Here is a 26,722-nt window from a genome sequence, read left to right on the forward strand (position 1 = left end):
GCAAGTGGAGAGTATTCCATCACACTCCTGACTTGTGCCTTGTAGATGGTGGACAGGCTTTGGAGAATCAGGAGGTGAGTTACTCGCCGCAAGATTACTAGCCTCTGACTTGCTCATGTAGCCACAGTTTTTATATATGGCTATTCCAGTTCCGTTTCTGGTCAATGGTAACTCCCAGAATGTTGATAGTGGGGGAATTAAGTGATGGTAATGTCATTGAATGTCTAGGGGAGATGGTTAGATTCTCTCTTGTTGGAGATTGTTATTGCCTGGCACTTGTGTGAGTGGTGGCCTATAAGAGTGTTGCTTAACAGTGAGCAGAGGGAATTTATCCCTTTGTTTAATTTTTTTTCTTCCAGTCTTCATTTTAATCAATAAGCAATGTTAAACCCTTAATCCTGCTACTGGTGGTGTTACACAGCTGTTTATTCAGTTCATCCTTCCCCATATACGCTCTGTGAAATCAATACAAGTCCAGTGCTTTCAGCAATAGCCATACTAATTTTATGAATGATGGCAAAGTAGAGCGTGCTGGAGTCATATTGCAAAACCAGCATGGCTCTGCCTCTGAGACTGTGGGTTCTAACCTAGGCTGATACTCCCCTGCCATACTGAGGCAGTTTCAAGATCCTATGAGATTATTTGAAGAGGAACAGGGGAATTCTTCTGATGTCCTGGCCAACATTCCTCCCTCAACCGTCACTACCAAAAATAAATGAGCAAGTTAGTATATTGTTGTTTGTGGAACATTGATATGTGCAATTGCTAATGTAACAACAATTTAATTACACAGTAATTTAACTTACAAAGTAACTTACAAAGTAATTAATTGCACGTCAAGTGCTTTGGGATATCCTAAGGCACTATACGTTATTTTTGTCTATTGATTTTGGGGTAGATGCATGAAGGAGAGATGTGCTGCCAAGCCAACTTCAAATCAGATGTGTCTTGCCAGCTGGCAAAAGAGGGTGGTGGGGTGGGTGGGGGGGTTGGTGGTGGTGGTGGTGCAGAAGTAAAAGGGATTAACTTTTTATTGACCAAATGAAGAAATTCAGTGCTTAAAAATAGTGGAAGAAATAAATAAGGTGCTAATATAATACAACCAAGGCCAGGCTGAATATACAAGGTATAGAGAGGAAGTGAAGAAGCAAATATGAGAAGCAAAGAGAGCGTGTGAAGAGAGACTGGCAGCTAGCATAAAAGGGATTCCAAATCTCTTCAATAGGCCTATAAATAGCAAAAGGATGGTAAAAGGAGGAGGGGGGCTGAATAGGGACCAAAAAGGGGATTTACACATGGAGGCAGGGGGCATGGCTGAGATAATAAATGAATTCTTCGCATCTGCCTCTACCAAGGAAGAAGGTGCTGCACAGGTCATCGTGCAAAAAGACTCTAGTAGGGTTTAAAATTGATAAGGGGGAGGTATTGGATAGGATTTCTATATTGATAAGGCACCAGGACTGGATGAGATGAATCCAAGGATACTGAGGGAAATGAGAGTGGACATTGCAGTGGCACGGGCCATAATCTTCCTAAGACTCGGGGGTGGTACCAGAGGAATGGAGAATTGCAAATGATACACCCCTTGTTCAAAAAGGGTATAAAGGTAAGCCGAGCAACTACAGGCCAGTTAGTTTAACCTCGTTGGCGGGGAAGCTTCTAGAAACGATAATTCAGGAAAAAATTAATAGTCACTTGGGCAAATGTGGGATAATTAGGGAAAGCCAGCACAGGTTTGTGAAGGGCAAATCATGTTTACCTAACTTCCTGGAGTTTTTGATGAGGTAACAGAGAGGGTTGATCAGGGTTTTGCTGTTGATGTGGTGTACATAGACTTCCGAAAGATATTTGATAAAGTGTCACACAACAGACTTGTGAGAAAAGTTATAGCTCATGGAATAAAAGGGACAGTAGCAACATGGATATGGAATTGACGGAGTGACAGGAAACAGATGAGTGGTTCATGGATGTTTTTTGTGCTGGAGGAAGGTTTATAATTGAGTTCCCCAAGGCTTGGTGTTACGACCCTTCTCTTCCTGATATATATTAATAGCCTAGACCTTGGTGCATAGGACAATATATAAAAATTTGTGGATGATACAAAACTTGGAAGCATTGTGAACTGTGAGAAGGATAGCATAAAACTTCAGAAGGATTTAGACAGGGTGGTGCAATGGGCGGACAAGTGGCAGATGAAATTTAATGCAGGGAAGTGTGAAGTAATTCATTTTATTAGGAAGAACGAGGAGAAACAATATAAAATAAAGGGTACTATTCTAAAGTGGGTGCAGGAGCAGAGGGACCTGGGGGTATATGCGCACAAATCATTGGTGACAGGACAGGTTGAGAGCACGGTTAATAGAGCATACAGCATACTCGGTTTTATTAATAGTGGCATGGAGTTCAAAAGCAAGGAAGTTATGTTAAACTTATATAGAACACTGGTTCGGCCTCAACTGGAGTATTGCTTCCAGTTCTGGGCACCACACTTTAGGAAAGATGTGAAGGCATTGGAGAGAGTGCAGAAAAGACTCACAAGAATGGCTCCTTGGATGAGGATCTTCAGTTCTGTAAATAGATTGGAGAAGTTGGGACTGTTTTCCTTGGAGAAAAGAAGGTTGAGAGAAGATTTGATAGAGGTATTCAAAATCATGAGGGGTCTGGACAGAGTAGATAGGGAAAAGCTGTTCCCATTGATGGAAGGCTCGAAAACCAGAGGGCACAGATTTAAGGTAATTGGCAAAAGAAGCAATGGTAACAAGAGGAAAAACTTTTTCGCACAGGGAGTGGTTAGGATCTGGAATGCACTGCCTGAGAGTGTGGTGGAGACAGGTTCAATCAAGGCATTCAAGAGATAATTGGATTGTTCTCGGAAAAGGAAGGATGTGTAGACCGACAGGGAGTCTACCCAGCAATATATCACAAGCACAACTTCTGAACAGAACCTACAGACCATATTTCCATTCCCAGAGCAGCTAATCTATTCTGTCTGTAAGTCAGTCTGTCAGTTTGGTACCCATTAGTGCAAAAGTAGAGGCAACTTTGTGCTGTGTGACATGCCCATTATCAGTTGGGTTAAAACTGCCTGGGCTCATTTCACCCTTAGAGCCAACAATGAAAGATTTTGATCCCATCAGTTTAGGTTGAATGAGAAACAAAAATGGACAGAGTTCAAGCCATCTGGTGTGCCCCTCCCCCTCCAGTCCTCATGAGATTCTCTCGTGGCACAGCAGTGCCAGTGAGGAGCCTGGCTAGAGATCAGTGTGAGTCAAAACTAGGGCTGTAACATTATAGTTCTGATTCTTCTGTAGTAGTGGATCTTTGTGAAATTATCACTTCTTTTATTGTTTATTTTTCTTTTCCATTCCCCAGGGTAAAATTGCTGACCGAGTTGGATATTTTCCTGCAACGTTCGTTCAGAGAGTGATGGTGGGTGAGAAGGTCTTCAAATGCACCAAACCATTCACAGGCTCTAAAGAAGAAGGACAGATAAATGTGAAAGAAAATCAGGTCATTAACAACTAAAATGCCTTTGTTTTGTGAGAATAATGGAAAAATAAAGTTCACATAATAACATCGCCAAATTATCCCCTCTTTAGAAATAATTAATGAAGTATGGATAAGGACAAAGATAGACCAGAATTAAGAGTTTTCAATTGGTGAAAGGCCAATTTTATTAGGCTGAAGTGTAATTTAGCAAAAGTGGATTGGAAACAGCTACTTAAAGGAAAATCAGTATCAGAGCAGTGGAAAGTGCTCAAGGAAGTGATAATGAGCATTCAGAACAAATATGTTCCCACAAAGAAAAATAGTGGGACTCCCAAATCTAGAGCCCTCTGGATGTCGAGGAGCATTTAGAGACCAATATCATGGTGGGAATAAAAGCAAAATACTGCGGATGCTGGAAATCTGAAATAAAAACAAGAAATGCTGGAACCACTCAGCAGGTCTGGCAGCATCTGTGGAAAGAGAAGCAGAGTTAACGTTTCGGGTCAGTGACCCTTCTTCGGAACTGACAAATATTAAAAATGTCACAGGTTATAAGCAAGTGAGGTGGGGATGGGGCAAGAGATAACAAAGGAGAAGGTGTAGATTGGACAAGGCCACATAGCTGACCAAAAGGTCATGGAACAAAGGCAAACAATATGTTAATGGTGTGTTGAAAGACAAAGCATTAGTACAGAAAAGGTGTTAACGGACTGAATATTGAACAGCAGCAAGTACAAACATGAAAAAAAACAGTGGGTAAGCAAACTGAACAAACTAAGATGAAATGAAATAAATGCAAAAAAAGGGTTGTAAAAAATGTAAAAAAAGAAAAAAAGAAGAAAAAAGAAAAAACAACTAAAAATGAAAGTAAAACGGGGGGCTGTCATGCTCTGAAATTATTGAACTCAATGTTCAGTCCGGCAGGCTGTAGTGTGCCTCATCGGTAGATGAGATGCTGTTCCTCGAGCTTGCGTTGATGTTCACTGGAACACTGCAGCAATCCCAGTACAGAGATGTGAGCATGAGAGCAGAGGGGAGTGTTGAAATGGCAAGCAACCGGAAGCTCAGGGTCCTGCTTGCGGACTGAGCGGAGGTGTTCCGCAAACCGGTCACCCAGTCTGCGCTTGGTCTCCCCAATGTAGAGGAGACCACATTGTGAGCAGCGAATACAGTATACTACATTGAAAGAAGTACAAGTAATCATGGTTGGAAGGTTTGCTAGCGCTATTAGCGAAGATTTAAACTAGCTTGGCAGGGGGATGGAAACCTGAGGGTAGATTCAGAAGACAGAGAAGCAAAACTAAAAATGGAAGGTGGAAAATTAGTAAGTGAGTGTGGAAGACAGAGGAAACAATGGCTAGAAAACAGAAAGAGTTTGGCAGTGCATAATGGTATATACTTCAATGCAAGGAGTCTAATGAATAAGGCAGATAAGCTGAGGGCACAGATAGACACTTGGATGTCTGATGATATATATGTATTAGTGAAACATGGTTTGAAGTAGGGCAGGAATGGCAGCTCAACATTCCTGGTTACAGTGTTTTCAGACGGGATACAGAGGGGGATAAATAAGGAGTGGGGGGAGTTGCAATATTGGTTTAAAATAAAACAAGTACATCTGTGAAGAGGGATGATATGCTAGAACAATCATCAAATGAGGCCATATGGTTGAACTGAAAAACAAAAAAGGGGCAATCACACTGCTGGGAGTGTACTATCAACCCCCAAACAGTCAGAGGGAGATGGAAGAGCAAATAGGTGAGCAAATTTCTGAGAAGTGCAAAAACAGTAGGGCAGTAATAGTGCAGGATTTCAACTACGCTAATATCAACTGGGATAAATTCAGTGTAAAGGGTATAGAGGGCACAGAATTCTTAAATACATTCAGAAGAATTTTTTAACCAGTACTTAGCAAGCCTAACAAAGAGAAGGGGCTGTACTGGACTTAGCTTTAGGGAATGAGGCTGGGCAGGTGGAAGGAGTATCAATGGCAGAGCACTTTGGTAGTGATCATAATTCAGGAGAGGAGGAAGGCGGCCAGAAAAGCAATAACGATAGGGATTCAATAGTTTGGGGAACAGACAGGCGTTTCTGCAACTGTAAATGTGATTCCTGGATGGTATGTTGCCTCCCTGGTGCCAGGTCACGATGTCACTGAACAGCTGTGGAACATTCTAAGGGGCAGGGCGAATAGTTCGAGGTTGTATTGGTACCAATGACATAGGTAGAAAGAGGGATGAGATCCTGCAGGCTGATTTTAGGGCACAGGAAAGAAATTAATAAGCAGGGCCTCAAAGGTAGTAATCTCCAGATTACTCCCAATGCCATGTGATAGTACAAAAACAGAAAAATAGTGCGGATGAATGCATGGCTGGAGGGCTTCAGATTCCTGGGGCATTGGGACTATTTCTGGGCGCGGTGGGACCTGTACAAGCCATTGCCCTTGGAATAAAGCTAGGCAGGTGGAAGGGGTATTACTGGGAGAGCATTTTGATGGTAGTGATCATAATTCAATTAGATTTAGAGTAGTTATGGAAATGGACAAAGGTAGACCAGGAGTAAGAGTCCTTAATTGAGGAAAGCCCAATTTTTCTAAGCTGAGAAGTGATTTAGCAAAAGTGGACTGGAAATAACTACTTAAAGGTAAATCTGATTCAGAGAGTGGGAAGCATTCAAGGTTGTGATAATGGGGGTTCAGGGAAAAGGGTGGAGCTCCCAAATCTAGAGCCGCCTGGATGTCAAAGAGCTTACAGTGTAAGATAAGGCAATGAAAGGAAACTCAATACTACAGAAAGCCTAGAGCAGTATAGAAAGTGCAGGGGTGAAATAAAAAAGGAAATTAGGAAAGCAAAGAGGGGGCATGAAAAATATTGGCAAGTAAAATCAAAGAAACCCCAAAGATGTTTTCTAAATGTATAAAGAGCAAGAGTATGGTTAGGGCCCATTAGGGACCAAAAAGGTAACCTGTGTTTGGAGGCAAAAGACATGGGCAGGGTTCTTGATGAATACTTTGCATCTGTCTTCACAGAAGCAGGGAATGATGCAGACATTGTAGTTAAGAAGGAGAGGTGTGAAATTTGGATAAGATAAACATTGTGAGAGGGGAAATATTAAGGGTTTAGCATCCTTGAAAGTGGATAAATCACTAGGCCCAGATGAAATGTATTCCAGACTAAGAGAAGCAAAGGAGGAAATAATAGAGGTTCTGACCATCATATTCCAATTCTCTCTAGCTACAGGCATGGTCCTGGAGGACTAAAAGACTGCTAACATTGGACCATTATTTAGAAAGGGAGGAAGGGATAGACCGAGTAATTACAGGCCAGTCAACCTAACCAAGGCGGTGGGCACATTATTAGAAAAAGTTCTGAGTGTCAATACTAATCATTATTTAGAAACGTGCAGATTAATCAAGGACAGTCAGCATGGATTTGCTAAGGGAAGGTCAAGACTGAGGAGGTAAGAAGGAGGGTCGATCAGGGTAGCACATTTGATATAGTCTTCATAATTTTCACAAGGCTTTTGACAAGAAAGACTGCCCAAAAAAGTAGAATCTCAATAGATTCCAGGGAGAGTGGCAAGATAAATCTAAAACTGGCGCATTCTCAGGAAGCAAAGGATTATGGTCAATGGGTGTTTTTGTGACTGGAAAGTGGTTTCCATTGGGGTTCTGCAGGGCTCAGTACTGGGTTCTTTGCTTTTCGTGGTACATATCAATGATTTGGACATAAATGCAGGGGACATAATTAAGAAGTTTGCAGATGATACATAAATTGACCATGATTGTTAGTGAGGAAGGAAGCTGTAGACTGCAGGAAGATATCAATGGACTGGTCAGATGGGAAAAAAGTACAAGATAATTCATCTGGGGAGGATAAACAAGGCAAGGGAATACATAATAAATGGTTGAATACTGAGAAGTGTAAAGGAACAGAGGAACCTTGAAGTGCATGTCCACTGATCCCTGAAGGTAGCAGGACAGTTAGATAAGGTGGTCAAGAAGGCGTATGGGATATTTTCCTTTATTAGTTGAGGCATTGAAAATAAGAGCAAGGAGGTTATGCTAGAATTGTATAAACAGTAGTTAAACTACAGCTGGAGGACTGCGTACTGTTCTGGTCACTGCGTTACAGCAAGGATGTGATCGCTCTAGAAAGGAAACAGAGGAGATTTATGAAGAAGTTGTCAAGACATGAGAATTTGAACTCTGAGGAAAAATAGGCTGAGGTTGTTTTCTTTGGAACAGAAAAGGCTTAGGAGATATTTAATGGAGGTGTATAAAAATGAGGGGTCTAGATAGCGTGGATAGGAAGGACCTATTTCCCTTATTGACCAGAAAGATCAATAACCAGGAATCATAGGTTTAAAGTAATTAGTAGAAGGATTAGAGGGGAGTGCGGAGAAATCTTTTCATCCAGAGGGTTCTGGAGGTCTGGAACTCACTGCTTTGAAAGGGTGATAGAGGCAGAAACCCTCATCGCACTTAAAATGTACTTGGCTATGCACCTGAAATGTCACATTCTACAGGGCTATGGACCAAGAGCTGGATAGTGGGATTAGACTGAATAGCTCTTTTTCAGCCAGCACAGACATGATGGGCCAAATGACTTCCTTCTGTGCCATAAATTCCTATGATTGTATGATTTGCATATACTAAGGACCTAAAATCTCTTTCAGGCATGCGTCCTGGAGGTCTCTGCAGGTGCCTTTACCACCATAGTAGGTGGCAACTTTCTGGTACAGAATGAGCACTCACATGTAACCTGCCATATTGGACCCTTAGGTGTCCATTTTACGCCTGTAAAGCTGTAAAACGAATGTCGCATGATCCTATGTGATAGTCTATTAGATATACTCCTCCACAACGCCTTTCAACAAAAAATAGCTACCCATCAATAGACTGCCAACTCCTGTGAAGTGCCTTCAGACATTTTATTACATTAAAGGCACTATATAATTGCAAGTTGTTGTTGTCTACCCAATCCCCCACTTAACCCGTTGCCCTTTATTCATCATGATGTTCTTTATTATTTTTAAACCCCTTAATTTTGTACCATTAAAAATCTTTAACATAAATTTTGCCCCATACCCTCCTCAACCATAAGACACTATTGCTGTTTCTAATGAATCCACGTTGCAGTGAACACCCTTTCCATTAAGAATAGTTTGTTGACGAGACTTCACACTGTTGTATGTAACGATTCATTATGCACCTTGATTGACATTGATGATCACTTAGGAGTGATTGCCCAAACCTATCCTCCCAGCACAGAGCCTCGCCCACCGAGGCAGCATATCAAGAAATTGTGAGTGAACTGAAACGGTTTCCATCCAGAAAACTTTGGAGCGATTTCCCAACTTATGTTTCCAGTGGCCAAGGCTCCATATATTTGGAAAATCAGCCCCATTCAGCCATAGCACAGCTATACTGTGTAAATAAAACAATGGTAAATAAAGCCTCACTTAAAAGTTCATAAGGTTGTGGAAATGTAATTAATGGATCATTTCCTAATTGTTAAAGCTTTAAAATTCCACATTTACTCGGTAGTGGATCTGTCTCATTATTTGTCTGGAATAAAAAGATAGAAATTTCATCCAAAGATGTCATTGGTTCAGAGTAAGTGATTTGTGATCAAAGATCACATGCTTAGTTTGGCAAGAAATGTTTTAAATATTCCAAAACATGTAGTTCTCTCACTGAGGAATGTGAGGGCTGATCTTTACAGAGGTGTATTCAACATTCCTGGTTCCAGGGTTTTCAGACATGATCAGGATGAGGATAAGAAAGGAAGGGGGAGTGGCAATTTTGACCAAAGAAACAATTACAGTCATGAGAAGGATGATATGTTGGAAGGTTCATCAAATGAGGCCATATGGATCGAGCTAAGGAACAAAAAAGGGGCAATCACACTGCTGGGAGTGTACCATAGACCCCCAAACAGTCAGAGGGAGATTGAAGAGGCAAATCTTTGAGAAGTACAAAAGCAATAGGGCAGTAATAGTAGGGGATTTTAAATACCCCAGTATTAAACTGGAATAGTTTTAGTATGAAAGGAATTGAGGGAGCAAAATTCTTGAGGTGCATTCAGGAGAACTTTGTTGGCCAGTATGTAGCAAGACCAACAAGAGAGGGAGCAGTTTTAGACTTAGTTTTAGGAAATGAAGATGGGCAGGTAGAAGGAGTGGCAGGGGGAGAGCATTTTGGTGATAGTAATCATAATTCAGTCAGTTTTAACATAATTATGGAAAAGGACAGAGATAGAACAGGAGTTAGATTTCTCACTTGAGGCAAGGTCATTTTTACAAGCTGAGGAGTGATTTAGTGAAAGTGGACTGGAAACAGCTACTCGAAGGTAAATCAGTGTTTGAGCAGTGGGAGGCATTCAAAGGTGGGGATTCAAGGGGTTCAGAGTAAACATGTTCCCACAAAGAAAAAGGGTGGGATGGCCAAATCTAAAGCCCCATTGATCTCAAGGAGCTTACAGGGTAAGATAAGGCAGAAAAGGAAAGCTTATGTCCGACACCGAGAACTCAATACTACAGAAAGCCAAGAGGAGTATAGAAATGGAGGACTGAAATCAAAAAGGAAATTAGGAAAGCTAAGAGAGGGCATGAAAGAATATTGGCAAGAAAAATCAAGGTGAACCCAAAGATGTTTTCTCAATATATTAACAGTAAAAAGATAACTAAGGAAAGAGTAGGGCCCATAAAAGACCAAAAAGGTAACCTATGTTTAGGGGCGCAAGATGTTGTCCTTGTTGTCGGATTGTTCTTAATGAATACTTTGCGTCTGTCTTCACAAAAGAGGGGGACGATGCAGATATTGTAGTGAAGGAAGACAGGTGTGAAGTATTGGATGTGATAAACACAGGGAGAGAGGAAGTATTAATGGGATCAGCATCCTTGAAAGTTGATAAATCATCAGGACCAGATGAAGTGTATCCTAGGCCGTTAAAAGGATACAGGTGTGGTGCCTGCTAACGTTGTACCTCTGTTTAAAAAGGGAGCGAGGGATAGACTGAATAATTACAGGCCAGTCAGTCTAACCTCAGTAGTGGGCAAATTATTGGAATCAATTCTGAGAGACAGGATAAGCTGTCATTTAGAAGGGCAGAGATTACTTAAGGATAGTCAACATGGATTTGTTGAGGGAAGATCTTGTCTGACCAACTTGATCAAATTTTTTAAAGAAGCAACAAGGAAGATTGATGAAGGTAGTGCAGTTGATGTGGTAGACATGAATTTTAACAAGGCTTTTGACAAGGACCCATATGGCAGACTGGCTAAAAAAAAAATCCCATGCGATCCAGGGAAATGCAGCAAGGTGGATACAAAATTGGCTCAGTGGCAGGAAACATCGAAACATAGAAAATAGGAGCAGGAGCAGGCCATTTGGCCCTTCGAGTCTGCTCCGCCATTCATTATGATCATGGCTGATCATCCAACTCAGTAACCTGTTCCCGCTTTCACCCCATGCCCTTTGATCCCTTTAGACCCATCTAACTCCTTTTTGAAAACATATAATGTTTTGGTCTCAACTGCTTTCTGTGGGAGCGAGTTCCACAGGCTCACCACTCTCTGGGTGAAGAAATTTCTCCTCATCTCAGTCCTGAAAGGTTCACCCCTTATCCTTAGACTATGGCCCCTGGTTCTGGACTCCCCCAACATTGGGAACATCCTTCCTTGTCATCTACCCTGTCAAGTCCTGTTAGAATTTTATAGGTTTCTATGAGATCTCCCCTCGCTCTTCTGAACTCCAGCGAATATAATCCTAACCGACACAATCTCTCCTCATACGCCTGTCCCACCATCCCAGGAATCGGTCTGGTAAACCTTCGCTGCACTCCCTCTATAGCAAGAGCATCCTTCCTCAGACAAGGAGACCAAAACTGCACAAAATATTCCAAGTGTGGCCTCACCAAGGCCCTGTATAATTGCAGCAGGACATCCCTGCTTCTGTACTCGAATCCTCTCGCTATGTAAGCCAACATACCATTTGCCTTTTTTACCGCCTGTTGCACCTGCATGCTTACCTTCAGCGACTGATGTATGAGAACACCCAGGTCTCGTTGCATATTCCCCTCTCTCAGTTTATAGCCATTCAGATAATAATCTCACATGTATCCACATTATACTGCATTGCCATGCATTAGCCCACTCACTCAACTTGTCCAAATCACCCTGAAGCCTCTCTGCATTCTCCTCACAACTCGCCGTCCCACCCAGTTTTGTGTCCTCTGCAAATTTGGAGATATTACATTAAGTTCCCTCATCTAAATCATTATTGTATATTGTGAATAGCTGGGATCCTAGCACCGATCCCTGTGGTACCTCACTAGTGACTGCCTGCCATTCAGAAAAAGACCCATTTATCCCTACTCTGTTTTCTGTCTGCCAACCAATTTTCTATCCATCATAATACACTACCCCCAATCCCATGCGCTTTAATTTTACACGCTAATCTCTTATGTGGGACTTTGTCGAAAGCCTTCTGGAAGTCCAAATAAACCACATCCACTGGCTCCCCCTCATCAACTCTACTAGTTACATCATTGATGAATTCTAGTGGATTTGTCAAGCATGATTTCCCTTTCGTAAATCCATGCTGACTCTGTCCGATTCTACCACTGTTCTCTAAGTGCTCTGCTATAAAATCTTTGATAATAGACTCCAGAATTTTCCCCACTACAGATGTCAGGCTGACTGGTCTATAATTCCCTGCTTTCTCTCTACCTTCCTTTTTAAATAGTGGGGTTGCATTAGCTACCCTCCAATCTGTAGGAACTGTTCCAAGAGTCTATAGAATCTTGGAAGATGACCACCAATGCTTCCACTATTTCTAGGGCCACTTCCTTAAGTACTCTGGGATGCATACCATCAGGCCCTGGGGATTTATCGGCCTTCAATTCCATCAATTTCCCCAACACCATTTCTCTACTAATACTGATTTCCTTCAGTTCCTCTCTCTCACTAAGCCCTGTGTTCCCCAACATTTCTGGTATGATATTTGTGTCCTCCTTTGTGAAGACAGAACCAAAGTATGCATTTAGTTGGTCAGCCATTTCTTTTATTCCCCATAATAAACAAAGGGTAATTGTTGACGGGTGTTTTTATGACGGGAGGGTTGTTTCCAGTGGAATTCCGCAGGGCTCAGTACTGGGTCCTCTGCTTTTTATGGTATATATTAACGATTTGGATGTAAATGTTGGGGACATGATCAAGAAGTTTGCAGATGACGCAAAGATTAGCCGTGTGGTAGATAGCGAGGAGGATAGCTGTAGGCTGCAGGATGATATTGATGGACTGGTCAGGTGGACAGAAAAGTGCCAAATGGAATACAACCCAGCAAAGTTTGAGATGATGTATTTGGAGAGGTCAAACAAGGCAAAGGAATACAAGGTTAATGGGAAAATACTGAGAGGTGTAGAGGAAGTGAGGGGCCGTTGAGTGAATGTCCACAGATCCCTGAAGCTATCAGGACTGGTCAATAAGGTGGTTAAGAAGGCATATGGAATCCTTTCCTTTATTAACTGAGGTACAGATTATAAGAGCAGGAAGTTTAGTTTAGTTTAGATATACAGCACTGAAACAGGCCCTTCGGCCCACCGAGTCTGTGCCGACCATCAACCACCCATTTATACTAATCCTACACTAATCCCATATTCCTACCACATCCCCACCTGTCCCTATATTTCCCTACCACCTACCTATACTAGGGGCAATTTATAAGGGCCAATTTACCTATCAGCCTGCAAGTCTTTTGGCATGTGGGAGGAAACCGGAGCACCCGGAGGAAACCCACGCAGACACAGAGAGAACTTGCAAACTCCACACAGGCAGTACCCAGAATTGAACCCGGGTCGCTGGAGCTGTGAGGCTGCGGTGCTAACCACTGCGCCACTGTGTTATACTGGAACTGTATAAATCATTGGCTGGGCCACAACTTGAGTACTGTCTTCAGTTCTGCTAACCTCATTACAGAAAGGATTTAATTGCACTAGAGAGGAGATTTCCGAGGATGTTGCCGGGACTGGAAAAATGCAGCTATGAGGAAAGATTGGATAGGCTGGTGGTGTTCTCCTTGGAACAGAGGAGGCTGAGGGGAGATCTGATTGAAAGGTACAAAATTGTGAGGGGCCTGGATAGAGTGAAGTTGAAGGGCCTATTTACCCTCGCAGAGAGGTCAGTGACGAGGGGGCATAGATTTGAAGTGATTGGCAGAAAGATTAGAGGGGAGATGTGGAAAGATTTTTTTACCCAGAGAGTGGTGGGGATCTGGAACTCACTGCCTGAAAGGGTAGTGGAGGCAGAAACCCTCAACTCATTTAAAAGGTGTCCAGATATGCACCTCAAGTACTGTAACTTGCAGGGCTACGGACCAGATGCTGGAAGATGGGATTAGACTGGATGGCTTGTTTTTCAGCTGGCACAGACACGATGGGCCAAGTGGCCTCTTTCTTTGCCGTAAATTCTCTATGATTTTAGTTGTCGGCCTATGATGTTGGGGCTGATTTTGCTGCCTTCAGGTGAACTCGTCTGCCTGCTTTGCATATCAAGAAGTTGTGGATGTGATACTTGTAATTTTTGAGGGCATTACATCCGCATTTTCCCCACTTGTCCCCCACGCATATGTAATGGCTCAAAGATCCTATCTGTAGCAGTGAGTGACGCAGTATAATTTGTTTAATGTTAGTTTTACTTCTCCAAAATTATCCCAACTACATGTTACCACAGAGAATCAAATACTACTGTACTGAATTGTCAACAGTGGAGTCAACAGGAAGCTTACATTTCTGTGGCAATCAGAAAGAGAACAAAGGCACGTGAAAGAGACTCTAGGACAAGGATTTATCAAATTTTCAGGCCAAGGATAAATTGCTTGCCACTGACAGCACATCGGCATTTGTAACATAGAAACAATTTACAGCGCAGAAGGAGACCATTTGGCTCATCATGTCCATGCTGGCTGAAAGAGAACTATCCAGAGCTATATACCACAAACAGCAAGGGACCCAGTACTGAGCCTTGCAGAATCCCACAGGAAACAGCATTCCAGTCAGAAAACACTTGGTGGCTATTACCCTTTGTTTCCTGCCATTGAGCCAATTTTGGATCCAACTTGCCACTTTCCCTTGAATCCCATGAGCTTTTAATTTTCTGACCAGTCTGTCATGTCTTGTCAAAAGCCTTGCTAAAACCCATGCAAGCTACATCAAACACGTTAGGTTCATTGGCCCTCATTGTTACCTCCTCCAAAAATTCAATCTAGTTAGTCAGACACAACCTTCCATCAACAAATCCATGCTTAACTGTCCTTGATGTATCTGTGCCTTTCAAAATGACAATTTATACTGTCAATTAGAATTGTTTCCAATAATTTGCCCACCCCCTTGGTTAGACTGACTGGCCTGTAATTACTTGGGCTAACCCTTTCTCCCATTTCAAATTGCAGTACAGCCTTATCTGTCCTTCAGTTTCCAGCACCATGCCTGTAACCAAAGAGGATTGAAGAATGATGGACAGAGCTTCCACTATTTCTTCCCTTACTTCCCTTAACAGCCTGGAATAAATGTCATCCATGCTTGGTGATTTATCCACTTTCAACAATGTTAAACTCTTTAATATTTCCTCCCTCACTATATTTATCCAGTCAAATATTTCACACTCCTCCTCCTTAACTACAATGTCTGCTTTGTCCCTTATTTTTGTGCAAACAGATGCAAAGTATTCATTAAAAACCATGCCCGCAACTTCTGCCTCCACTCGTAAGGTACCTTTTTGACCTCTGTTTAGCCCTACTCTTTCCTCTTTTTCTTTATTTATTTATAAAAACATCTTTGGGATTTCCTTTGTCATGCTAGGCCCCCACCTGTCAAGAATGAGGCACTTTCATTTTGTCATGAACATAGATTTTAAACTGTTACTGGAGTGAAGAGCACTTGTTGAACAGATCAGCCGTGGCTGGAAAAGACATTTGCAGATTAACAGATGGTGTTTGGAAGGACAAAGCAGCCATTCCCTGATGTATTCAACCCACAGTGGTCTTTGATCACCAGATGTTGAAGGTGGGGGAGCTTGCATTCCAGGTTGACTGCTAAGATGGCCCCATACACAAACGGACATGGTCAAACCAGCTAGTCACATGACTAACCTGCTGGACAACCTGGATTTTTTGAATTTATACAGTTTGGGCAGAAAGCTGTTTGCTCCTGGACTGAGAAGACCTCTCTCCTGTCTGCTCCCATCTCTTTCTCACAATCCTCTGAATCCCCTGAAGACACATGAACCCCAAGAGAGAAAAGTCTCCTCCAGCAAACAAGATTTAAGAAGAATACTGGGCCCCAATGAAAAGCAAGTTCGACCCACAATCAAAACTCTACAGTGAGCTCAAAGAACCGTAACAACAACTCTTCAGATATTTCCTCAAACCTTTCCACTTTAGTTTTCTTCTGCTCTTTTCTGTCTCTAATTGCATGTGTGTATCGCATATGCATGCTAGCGTGGGGTGCGTCGTGTATCTGTGGGCATTAACTGAATTAAGAGTTTAAATTTAATCAATTTCAACTTTTCTTCTTTTAAACCTAAGAAAGACTGTTTATGATGGTTTCTTTGCCTTACTATTGGAAAGAGGTGAACAAATATTCACCATGGAGGAGCTAAAAATATGGTGTGTTTAAAATTAAACCCTGTTACAGTAAGACCAGGTGAAGGCTGAAAGGGAACCCTAGACTTTTTTCTCACCTGGTTGTAACACCTTGATTTTACTTGCCAATATTTTTTCATGACCTCTCTTTGTTTTCCTCATTTCTTTTTTAGTTTCACGACTGCACTTCCTATACACTGCTGGGATTTCTGCAGTACTGAGTTTTTGTCATCTGACGTGAGCTTTCTTTGGGTCATTTTCACCTCAGAACCACATATTAGTGACATATTAATCCATGACTAACTGTTCAATTCGCAACTGATAGCTGTGCTAAATTTTTACGCTACAGACTCTTTCCCAGTTCGCTGCAGTGACTGCATTGGCACTGCACAGTCCACCATGTCCAACTGGATACAAGAGATTGCTGATACACCACTGATGATGTCCTCCAAATTCAGAAGTCAGAAACAAGAGGATTGTTTCCTCACAGGTTCTGAGTATTTTGGACAGAATGTGTATGGAACGTTCTATAAATTGCACAGCAAATGTTTCAAAGGGACCTCTGAAATTGCAAGCTGTGTAATGGTTGTAAAACATTCCCAGGATAAGCATCTGTCTGTTTCTGTTTGGAACACCTCATCTCTACAGATGTATTTGAAAGAGATAGCCAGCTCCTTGTTTTTTTAGCTTGTGGCTGACCTTAGATATTGGCTTAATGTTCTAGTTCACAATACCATTGTTTGAACCTTCATGCTGTAGAGAGTATGTTATGACAAACTGACTTAGAACTGAAGTGGGAAATAAATCGGGGGACCATTCTGCTGCCCAACAAGCCCCCAATCATTCTCGGTAATATTCAAATGACAGAAATGCATCATTGTATTTTCTGCCACTTGTGCCAAGGCAACATTGAATGCTGGTTTATCTGACTGAAAACTTTAACATCATTATGCAATTTACACAAATGAGGGGGCAGGCAGGGGCAGATCATTTTTGACTTCATGGCCTGGATGATAAGCTGGAGAGGTCAATCAATGAAATCAATGGAACAAATATCAAGGATGTTGTATAAAGGGCAGACCTTTCACTCCACCAGATTGCCACACAGGCCGTGACGTTAAAAATGACCCACAGTTTCATCAGACCATGGTAACCAGGCTTTGAGGTTGTTACATGTCCAAATCTGAAATAAGACAGACAGATTTAATATGCATTCAACCTATCTGTCACATGTGTACTTTCATTGTCACGCTCAAGTGAATCAGTTTCTAGAGTATTGCTGCTAGTTTTAATGTTGCCACATAAATCTCATACAGCTCACTATGAAACACATCCCTCTATTTGCAGATCTGTGTGGACAAGGGTGAAGAAATTAATGGCTTCATTAAAGTGTGCAGCGGAAAGAAGAAGGGTTTTGTGCCACTTGATATCCTTGTCAATATCTGATGTTACATCGGGTCTGTGTAGTGAAGGTGATGTTACTTACTGTGGTACTTGCCATCCTTGTCTCACATTATCAGCAAAGATGAACTGTCTTGTGGTCCTTTGCAGACAATCAGCACATTGAACCAATAAAGGAGTTCAGAAATGCTTCATAAAGCCCAGATACGCTGAAAATTGGAGATTTTCTCAGATTGGAGAGAGTCATATCTGCAGTTGTATATAGGGTTTGGTAATATCCTATCCCTATAAAACCTAACAATGGCAAGGACAGTTTAAATGTCTTTATTGTCCATTTACATGTTATTGGCATCCAAATAGAAAGTAGTTAATCCAGTATAGGGATGGATTTTTTTAAGCTATGTGTGTTTTCATGAAATATGTGCTGTATCGTGTGTTTTCAAATGATAGATGTTCCTGCATCACATTTTCTGGTTATGTTGTCATGTGACCATCATACATTTTCCTAGCTAAAGTGAGTTGTAGTTTAACCCCAAAATCATTTCCCTTCCTGGTGTCTGAACATCTTCCAGGATCACACATCTGTCTGGAATGCATTTATTTGGAATGTGCTCCAGAATATTCAAGTCCAGCAACATCACAATTATCAATTTGGTCGACCAAAAAAATCAGCCTCTCATCTGAGCAGGAATTGCATTTTGTTTCATCCTATACATTTTAACATGTTTTTAAAGACTTTTATGGGAAAGGAGTAAAATCAATTGTCATTTGCAGCAGCTTGCAGTTTTTGAAGACGTTCTTATCCAAACTGATGTCTCAGTGACTTACAACGCCATAAGCAGAGAAGAAAACTGGTAGCCACCTTTATTTAAAAAAAAGATTGAAGTGCTGGCTTAAAGGATAAGGCCCACAAGACATATGATGTGTGTTTGTTTGTTATTGCATCTGATGATGCTGGGAATTTTGGTATGGTTGATTGAATATAGTCAATTATCAATTAGACATAATATACGCAATGTTTTAAGTTTTTATTACTTCCAAAATTTATGTCTGGGTAGGTATTAATAAAGATGCCAATTGCCTATGAATCTTTATAAAATCTACAAACCATAAATAATTTTCCCTCACATGATGAATATCTGATCTCAACTGCATTGCTGAGTGGAGACAGTGGTGGTCAGGCACTTTCTCATAAGGAGTTTGAAGCAATTGCAGCGATCCCCCGGACTGTCTTCATGTATCTCCTAGCATCAGATTCAGAGTGGCACTGGTATAGGTCAAGGAACAGGTTGCTCAAATGCTCTCTTGACTTAAATGAAGCCGAATCAAAAAGCAGATGAAAAACATACTTAGTTAAAAAGAAGCAGTCTGATTTTAACCAAGCCAGTGGCAGAGCTATTAGAAAAATGCATCCATGTGCTTCCGGGCTGTGGGAGATGCTATTAAGTAGATTTGTTAGCAGATCCTGTTCCTGATATGATGCCTTTCATACTTCAGGAGTCAAACTGATCATGTGTTGGACACAACCAAGTCAATCTTAAGCTTTAGAGCCATCTTATTGGCTGTGAAAACTCTCTTTTAAGCCTGCTCAAAGCCAATGAAAATTCACATTTTTGGAACTCCCAAATCCAAAATGAAGGGTAGGAACTAGGTGGAAAAAGTAGATGTTATAAAAGGTTTAAAGTTATAAAGAGCTAAAATTAATTCAATTCACTCATTTCATTAAAATGTTAGAAAAAATAAAAGAATGAAAATAGATGAGCAAGAACAAGTTAAGCAGAATTCAAGTGTTCATATTTTTATTTAAAGATGTGTTTCTGGTGATTATTTTTAGGATGAATGTAATAAAACAACTCCTGACTGTTCAGTATCTATGTTTTTATGATTACTGTATGCTTCATCATTCACAATGTGGGATCTGAAAACCAATGGAACTGGTCAACCCATGGAGACAGTCATTTCTCTAGAACTATCCAGATGTTTAAGGGTTAATAAAAAATGCACTTATCCAAAATAAAATATTAATCAATAAAAGTTAAATGTTTATTATTAAACAGTCATATTATAATTGTTTTATTATTCTGTGCCAGCGCAAAAAAAGTTTCTAATTTTCCTTTTTTTCACAATTAAAGCTTGAGAATTCCAATATAAGCCTTGTTAAACAGTAAATAGGTAAATAAGAAATATTTTTAAGTCACTTTGCATCTTTTAATGATTACAGAAAGCGAAGCATTACAGTGTATTAACTCTATGGGGGTAATTTAGGCTTTGTCTGATCGTGTAAAATGGATGATAGTGAATTGGCAGCCCTGGTTCTGTAGCAATGAGAGGCCCCTGATCACACTTAACAGTTTAAGGAGAATTCATCAAAGCAAAAGTAGCCATTCTTTTCCCTCACCGCCCCCAACACACCCCAAAAAGAAAACAACAAACGAGACAAAAATACCTTAATTTAAAGACCTAATTTTATATAGTAATTATTAATTAGTGACTTTTCTTTGAAGCATTTAATAGTCCACATCCCCATTCTCATGAAAAACAAGAAATGCTGGAATCACTCAGCAGGTCTGGAAGCATCTGTGGAAAGAGAAGCAGAGTTAACGTTTCGGGTCAGTGACCCTTTTTCGGAACTAGCAAATATTAGAAATGTCAAAGGTTATAAGCAAGTGAGGTGGGGGTGGGGCAAGAGATAACAAAGGAGAAGGTGTAGGTTGGACAAGGCCACATAGCTGACCAAAAGGTCATGAAGCAAAGGCAAACAATATGTTAATGGTGTGTTGAAAGACAAAGCATTAGTGCAAATAGGATGTTAACGGACTGAAGGCTGAACAGCAGCAAGTACAAACATGAAAAAAACCAGTGGGTAAGCAAACTGAACAAACTAAGATTAAATGAAATAAACATAAAAAAAAAGTTGTAAAAAATGTAAAAAAGAAAAAAAGAAAAAAATAACTAAAAATAAAAGTAAAATGGGGGGCCCGTCATGCTCTGAAATTATTGAACTCAATGTTCAGTCCGGCAGGCTGTAGTGTGCCTAATCGGTAAATGAAATGCTGTTCCTCGAGCTTGCGTTGATGTTCACTGGAACATTGCAACAATCCCAGGATAGAGATGTGAGCATGAGAGCAGGGGGGAGTGTTGAAATGGCAAGCAACCAGAAGCTCAGGGTCCTGCTTGCGGACTGAGCAGAGGTGTTCCGCAAACCGGTCACCCAGTCTGCGTTTGGTCTCCCCAATATAGAGGAGACCACATTGCGAGCAGCGAATACAGTATACGACATGGAAAGAAGTACAAGTAAATCGCTGCTTCGCCTGAAAGGAGTGTTTGGGGCCTGGGATAGTGAGGAGAGAGCAGATAAATGGGCAGATATTACACCTCCTGCGATTGCAGGGGAAGGTGCCATGGGACGGGGACGAGGTGGTGGGGGTAATGGAGGAGTGGACCAGGGTGTCGCGGAGGGAACAATCCCTTCGGAATGCTGACAGGGGAAGGGAGGGGAAGATGCATTTGGTAGTGGCATCACGCTGGAGGTGGCGGAAATGGCGGATGATGATCCTTTGGATATGGAGGCTGATGGGGTGGAAAGTGAGGACAAGGGGAACCCTGTCACGGTTCTGGGAGGGAGGGGAAGGGGTGAGGGTTGAGGTGCGGGAAATGGGCCGGACATGGTTGAGGGCCCTGTCAACAACAGTGGGGGGGAATCCTCAGTTGAGGAAAAAGGAGGTCATATCAGAAGCACCGTCATGGAAGGTAGCATCATCAGAGCAGATGCGACGGAGACGGAGAAACTGGGAGAATGGAATGGAGTCCTTACAGGAGGTAGGGTTTGAAGAAGTGTAGTCGAGGTAGCTGTAGGAGTCGGTGGGCTTATAATGGATATTAGTAGACAACCTATCCCCAGAGATGAAGACAGAGAAGTCGAGGAAGGGAAGGGAAGTGTCAGAGATGGACCATGTAAAGGTGAGAGAAGGGTGGAAATTGGAAGCAAAGTTGATAAAGTTTTCTAGTTCGGGGCGGGAGCAGGAAACGGCACCGATACAGTCATCAATGTACCGGAAAAAGAGTTGGGGGAGGGGCCTGAGTAGGACTGGAACAAAGAATGCTCGACATATCCCACAAAAAGACAGGCATAACTAGGACCCATGCGGGTACCCATAGCAACACCTTTTACTTGAAGGAAGTGAGTGGAGTTGAAGGAACAGTTGTTCAATGTGAGAACAAGTGCAGCCAGGCGGAGGAGGGTGGTGGTGGATGGGGACTGGTTGGGACTCTGTTCAAGGAAGAAGCGGAGAGCCCTCAAACCATCCTGGTGGGGGATGGAGGTGTAGAGCGATTGGACGTCCATAGTGAAGAGGAGGCGGTTGGGACCAGGAAACTGGAAATTGTCAAAATGACGTAGGGCATCAGAGAGTCATGGATGTAGGTGGGAAGAGACAGGACCAGCGGAGAAAAGATAGAGTCAAGATAGGAAGAAATGAGTTCAGTGGGGCAGGAGCAGGCTGACACAATGGGTCTGCCGGGCCAGTCCCGTTTGAGGATTTTGGGAAGGAGGTAGAAGCGGGCTGTCCGGGGTTGCGGGACTATGAGGTTGGAAGCTGTAGTGGGAAGATCTCCAGAGGTAATGAGGTCAGTGACAGTCCTCTGCACAGTAGCTTGATGTTCGGTGGTGGGGTCATGGTCTAGAGGGAGGCAGGAAGAAGTGTCTGTGAGTTAGCGTTGATCTTCTGCAAGGTAGAGGTCGGTACGCCATACAACAACAGCACCCCCCCTTGTCTGCAGGTTTGATGACCATGTCGGGGTTAGACCTGAGAGAACGGAGTGCCTCAAGCTCAGAGGGGGACAGGTTAGAGTGAGTGAGGGGGGGGCAGAGAAATTGAGATGACCAATGTCTCGCCGACAGTTTTCAATGAAGAGATCAAGAGCGGGTAAGAGGCCAGAGGGAGGGGTCCAGGTATAGGGAGAATGCTGGAGGCGGGTGAATGGGTCTGCTGGTCGGGGGGAGGACTCCTGGTCAAAGAAGTGAGCCCGGAGGCGGAGGCGACGGAAGAAGAGCTCAACGTCATGTCGAGCGCGAAATTCATTGATGTGGGGACGTAAGGGGATAAAACTGAGACCTTTGCTGAGTACAGAACGTTCAGCATCAAAGAGGGGGAGGTCAGAGGGTATAGTGAATACACGGCAAGGGGTCAGATCGGAAGGGGTGGGGTCAGAGGGAAGTGAAGTGGAAGGAGGATCTGGAGGAGCATTCGTCCCCATCAGCTGCTGGAGCTTGCATTCCTTGACATCTGAAAGAAAGAAAAAAAGTTTTTTGTTAATGCGTCGGATGCGAGGAAAGATGAAATTAAACTGCGGAGTAGAACAGCTTTGAGATAGGTGAGGCGGTGCTGCTGGAGAGAGAGGTTCAGTGTGTGCATTTGTTATCTCTTGCCCCACCACCGGCTCAATTGCTTTTCACCTTTGACATTTCTAATATTTGCTAGTTCCGAAGAAGGGTCACTGACCTGAAACGTTAACTCTGCTTCTCTGTCCACAGATGCTGCCAGACCTGCTGAGTGGTTCCAGCATTTCTTGTTTTTATTTCCCATTCTCATTAGTGTTATTACTGATATGCTAATTGTTCATAATCTGCTGGAATATAGTTAATGTAAATGTCATTGTGAACTCACAGTGACTTGAACACCCTATTACAGTCGTTGACCATTGTCCATTGTTTTCTGCTCTCGAGGTAGGTTTTAACTCATCTCACACATAAGATTCTTGAGCCAGTTACCAGGGAACAGTAGCTGAGTTGAATTCTCATTGCCTTTCTTATGGTTTTTGTCTTTGGAGTACCTTCTCCAAAGTGGGCGGTAGCCAAGGCTAAATAGCCCTACCTGCCCTTTACAAGGGAATGAGGGCGCACATAGAGTCATAGAGTTATACAGCACAGAAACAGGCCCTTCGGCCCATCGTGTCTGTGCCGGCCATCAAGCACCTAACTGTTCTAATCCCATTTTCCAGCACTTGGCCTGTAGCCTTGTATGCTATGGCATTTCAAGTGCTCATCTAAATACTTCTTAAATGTTGTGAGGGTTCCTGCCTCTACCACCTCTTCAGGCAGTGCATTCCAGATTCCAACCACCCTCTGGGTGAAAAAATTTTTCCTCAAATCCCCTCTAAACCTCTTGCCCCTTACCTTAAATCTATGCCCCCTGGTGATTCGCCCCCCCCCCATTAAGGGAAAAAGTTTCTTCCTATCTAACCTATCAATGCCCCTCATAATTTTGTATACCTCAATCAGGTCCCCCCTCAGCCTTCTCTGCTCTAAGAAAAACAACCCTAGCCTTTTCAGTCTCTCTTCATAGCTGAAATGCCCCAGCCCAGGCAACATCCTGATGAAACCTCTCTGCACCCTCTCCAGTGCAATCACATCCTTCCTATAGTGTGGTGCCCAGAATGGATCTTATAGTCAACCTGAGAGGGCGATGGAGCCTCATCCAAAAGACAGCACCACACTCCCTTGGGAGTGTCAACATGGAACATTTGCTCAAGTCTCTGGAGTGGAACTTGAACCCACAACCTTCTGACTCTAAGCCAAGAGAGCTACCCACTGAGCCATAGCTGCAACCATCAGATACAAATACTACACTGGAAGTCAAACCAATATTCAGAGTCAGTGATCTAATCTCCACTCATCTAGAGTGGGGCCTGATTCCAAGCCTTCTGATACATCTAGGCTGGGATTTTATCTTGGCGATGGAGGTCTTGGCCATCAGCTAAAGCGCCAGCGAGATCCCCATGTTGCCTCTTCTGGAGAAGGCCTGCCAAATCAAGTGCCAATTAGGCACTTAAGTGGACAGCAGCGGGCCTTCCCCAGGGTCAAGGACCTTGGCAACGGAAGTCCCACCTGCTGAGAGTTGTCAGCCAATCAGAGGCCGGCAGCTTTTTAACTGAGCAGCGCCACTGCAGAGGCGTTGGCTGCTGCCAGTAATGGACTCACCCAAGGAACTGAAACCAAGCCACAGGTAAGTCAGGGTGGGAGGTGTTTCACAGGGTGGGTGTCGTAGGGGAGAGGAGGGTGTAGGGGTGTCAGCAGCAAGGGCAGGGGATGACTTTCAGCAGGCCCCCCCACCCCTTTCCTGCTGCTGGGTCCCTCGGTCAGGCCATAAGTGCCTGGTATTTTCCCCATGCGTTGATAGGCCTGCCCGCCGCTGGATCCAGTGGCAGCAGGATAAGGCCCTTAATTGGGCATTAATTGGGGCACCCCGGGAAGGCCATTCACAGGCCTTCCTGCCAAGGACTTAATTTGAATGGAGGTGGGAAGGTGGCAGGGTCCCCCCCACCACCATCTCGCCCGATTATGTGCTCTCCCCACCTCCAAAGTCACCATGGGGGACAGTATAAAATTGCTACATGGTTTAATAAGGATTTATAGAAACAAAAGATCTGGTGCATATAGCTGTAGTATTTGCCTAGGTAACAGAATGGGGTGTTACTGTATGCAAATTAGCTGCCATATTTGCCTATTTAACAACATGAGATCGTGCTATGTAGAAATTAGCTGCTATACATAATAGCATGGGATCTTGCCCTGTGCAAATTGGCTACCATGTTTGTCTACATCACAGAAGTTAATTTCCTTTAAATGTTTCTCAGATGCAATAAGGCACAATGTGAGTTCAAGTCTTTCTTTTTGACGTGCTGCTTTTGGCTGTTACGGATGAATGTTATTTTTAACTTGTGCTGCTTCTTAGCTTTCAGTCAATTCATGCTGACAGCGTGATTGTGTGCCTGTATGTATCGATCTCCTTTACAGCATCTTTCCAATCACAGCATGATATCAATCATCTGAGCTAATTAGAACCTAGGGAGTTCTGCTCGTCAAATGGTCATTATAAAGATTTTACAACAGACTTCTTTTTATTGTAAAACAACTGAATTGCACACTGAGTTTTAGGAACACGCAAGACATAAAAGGGTAATTTATACATTCAGTTCCTCATTCATTCAAGTAAACTGTTCAGATATTGGATCAGTTTAGACATTGTTACTGACAGGTGGTTAGGGGTATGGGTTACTCCCACTGTTTACCTCCCAATTGACTGCAATCATTTTTGTTTAAAATGATGAGTTAGCCCCTGAGTGTTTTACTTGCCAAATAAACATACAGTGACAGGTTTTCTTGTAGGTTTAAAACAGAAGATTAATTATTTATTGAACAATATTCATTCTCTGAAATGTTCTCAACATCACTCACACATGCATTCACTCTCACATGCACTCTCAAGAGAAGATAGATAGAAGGTAAACGGTAAGAGTTCAATGTGGTGATAGGTGTTCGTGCTTTACAGTAAACCTGTTGAATCTTCTGAAGGTGCAGGCCTGGGATGTTTGTGTTCTTGAACTTGTTGAGGTGTTGTTGATTCCTGGTGGTTAAGATTTCAGATTGGAGGTGGTGGTCACTTGCAGTTCTCTGCTGCACCAAGTTGAAATGTAGAATTAGTGGCAGGGCTCCTTTTTTAGGCAGGATCGTTTCACAGCTCATGGCTGGGCTGTCTTCTGTGAGGTTGCTGTGATCTCTCTCTCTCTCTCTCCAGAGAGTTACCTTTTAAAGGTCAAAATCCATCAAATTGGAGTTTCTGTTAGTTGGCACGTGGCCTTTTCCCCTGGTGTGACCACATAATGGATCAGAATCTGGAATCCATGGCTATCTATTAATTTTTGAATGGGCACTAATCTGTTATGATGTGCCTACTTAACGCCTCAGTTGTCTCAGAAGAAAACCATTCAAATTGAGAATGTCTGTTGATGGTTCCAGGATGGGTGCAGTCAACACCTCTTAGTCTGGAATGTATCCTTTTGTCCTTTCAAGACAGTGAGGCATTTTGAATGCACAGGTCAGTCATCTGACCTTCAATGGCCATCTTGAAGCACATTGAAATTAACTTTTCTTTTTAAAAAAAGTGGACAAAGAGTCCACATTGAATAAAGTTCATATCTGAAAAGTAGGAATATGATGTATCTTTACTGGGCATGACAACATTCAGATTTATGATAACAGACATTCGACTGAACTATTTTTTTCAAAAACCCACAAAACACTTTGCACTTTACCTTTTTGTTTGTAGGTGGCATATGTCTTTCACCTTGCCAGACATTAATTTCATTTCGGCATCAGTTGTAGGGGAACTCTGGGCCCAGTACCAGCAA

The 26,722-nt window shown here is 42.5% G+C and overlaps 1 protein-coding gene across 2 annotated transcripts in view; it reads left to right on the forward strand.

Annotated features, from left to right (window-relative positions):
- stac (SH3 and cysteine rich domain) overlaps positions 1–19,529 on the forward strand; it is a 152,403-nt gene extending 132,874 nt beyond the window's left edge. For both annotated transcript variants that reach the window (XM_068032266.1, XM_068032268.1), the window contains 2 exons: positions 3,373–3,510; positions 17,480–19,529. In XM_068032266.1, coding sequence (XP_067888367.1) covers positions 3,373–3,510; positions 17,480–17,578 — 237 coding nt within the window. In that variant the 3' untranslated portion in view covers positions 17,579–19,529. The remainder of the gene's footprint in view (positions 1–3,372; positions 3,511–17,479) is intronic.
- The last annotated feature ends 7,193 nt before the right edge of the window (positions 19,530–26,722 follow it).

This window comes from Heterodontus francisci, chromosome 5 (assembly GCF_036365525.1).
Source record: "Heterodontus francisci isolate sHetFra1 chromosome 5, sHetFra1.hap1, whole genome shotgun sequence".
Taxonomy (NCBI): domain Eukaryota; kingdom Metazoa; phylum Chordata; class Chondrichthyes; order Heterodontiformes; family Heterodontidae; genus Heterodontus; species Heterodontus francisci.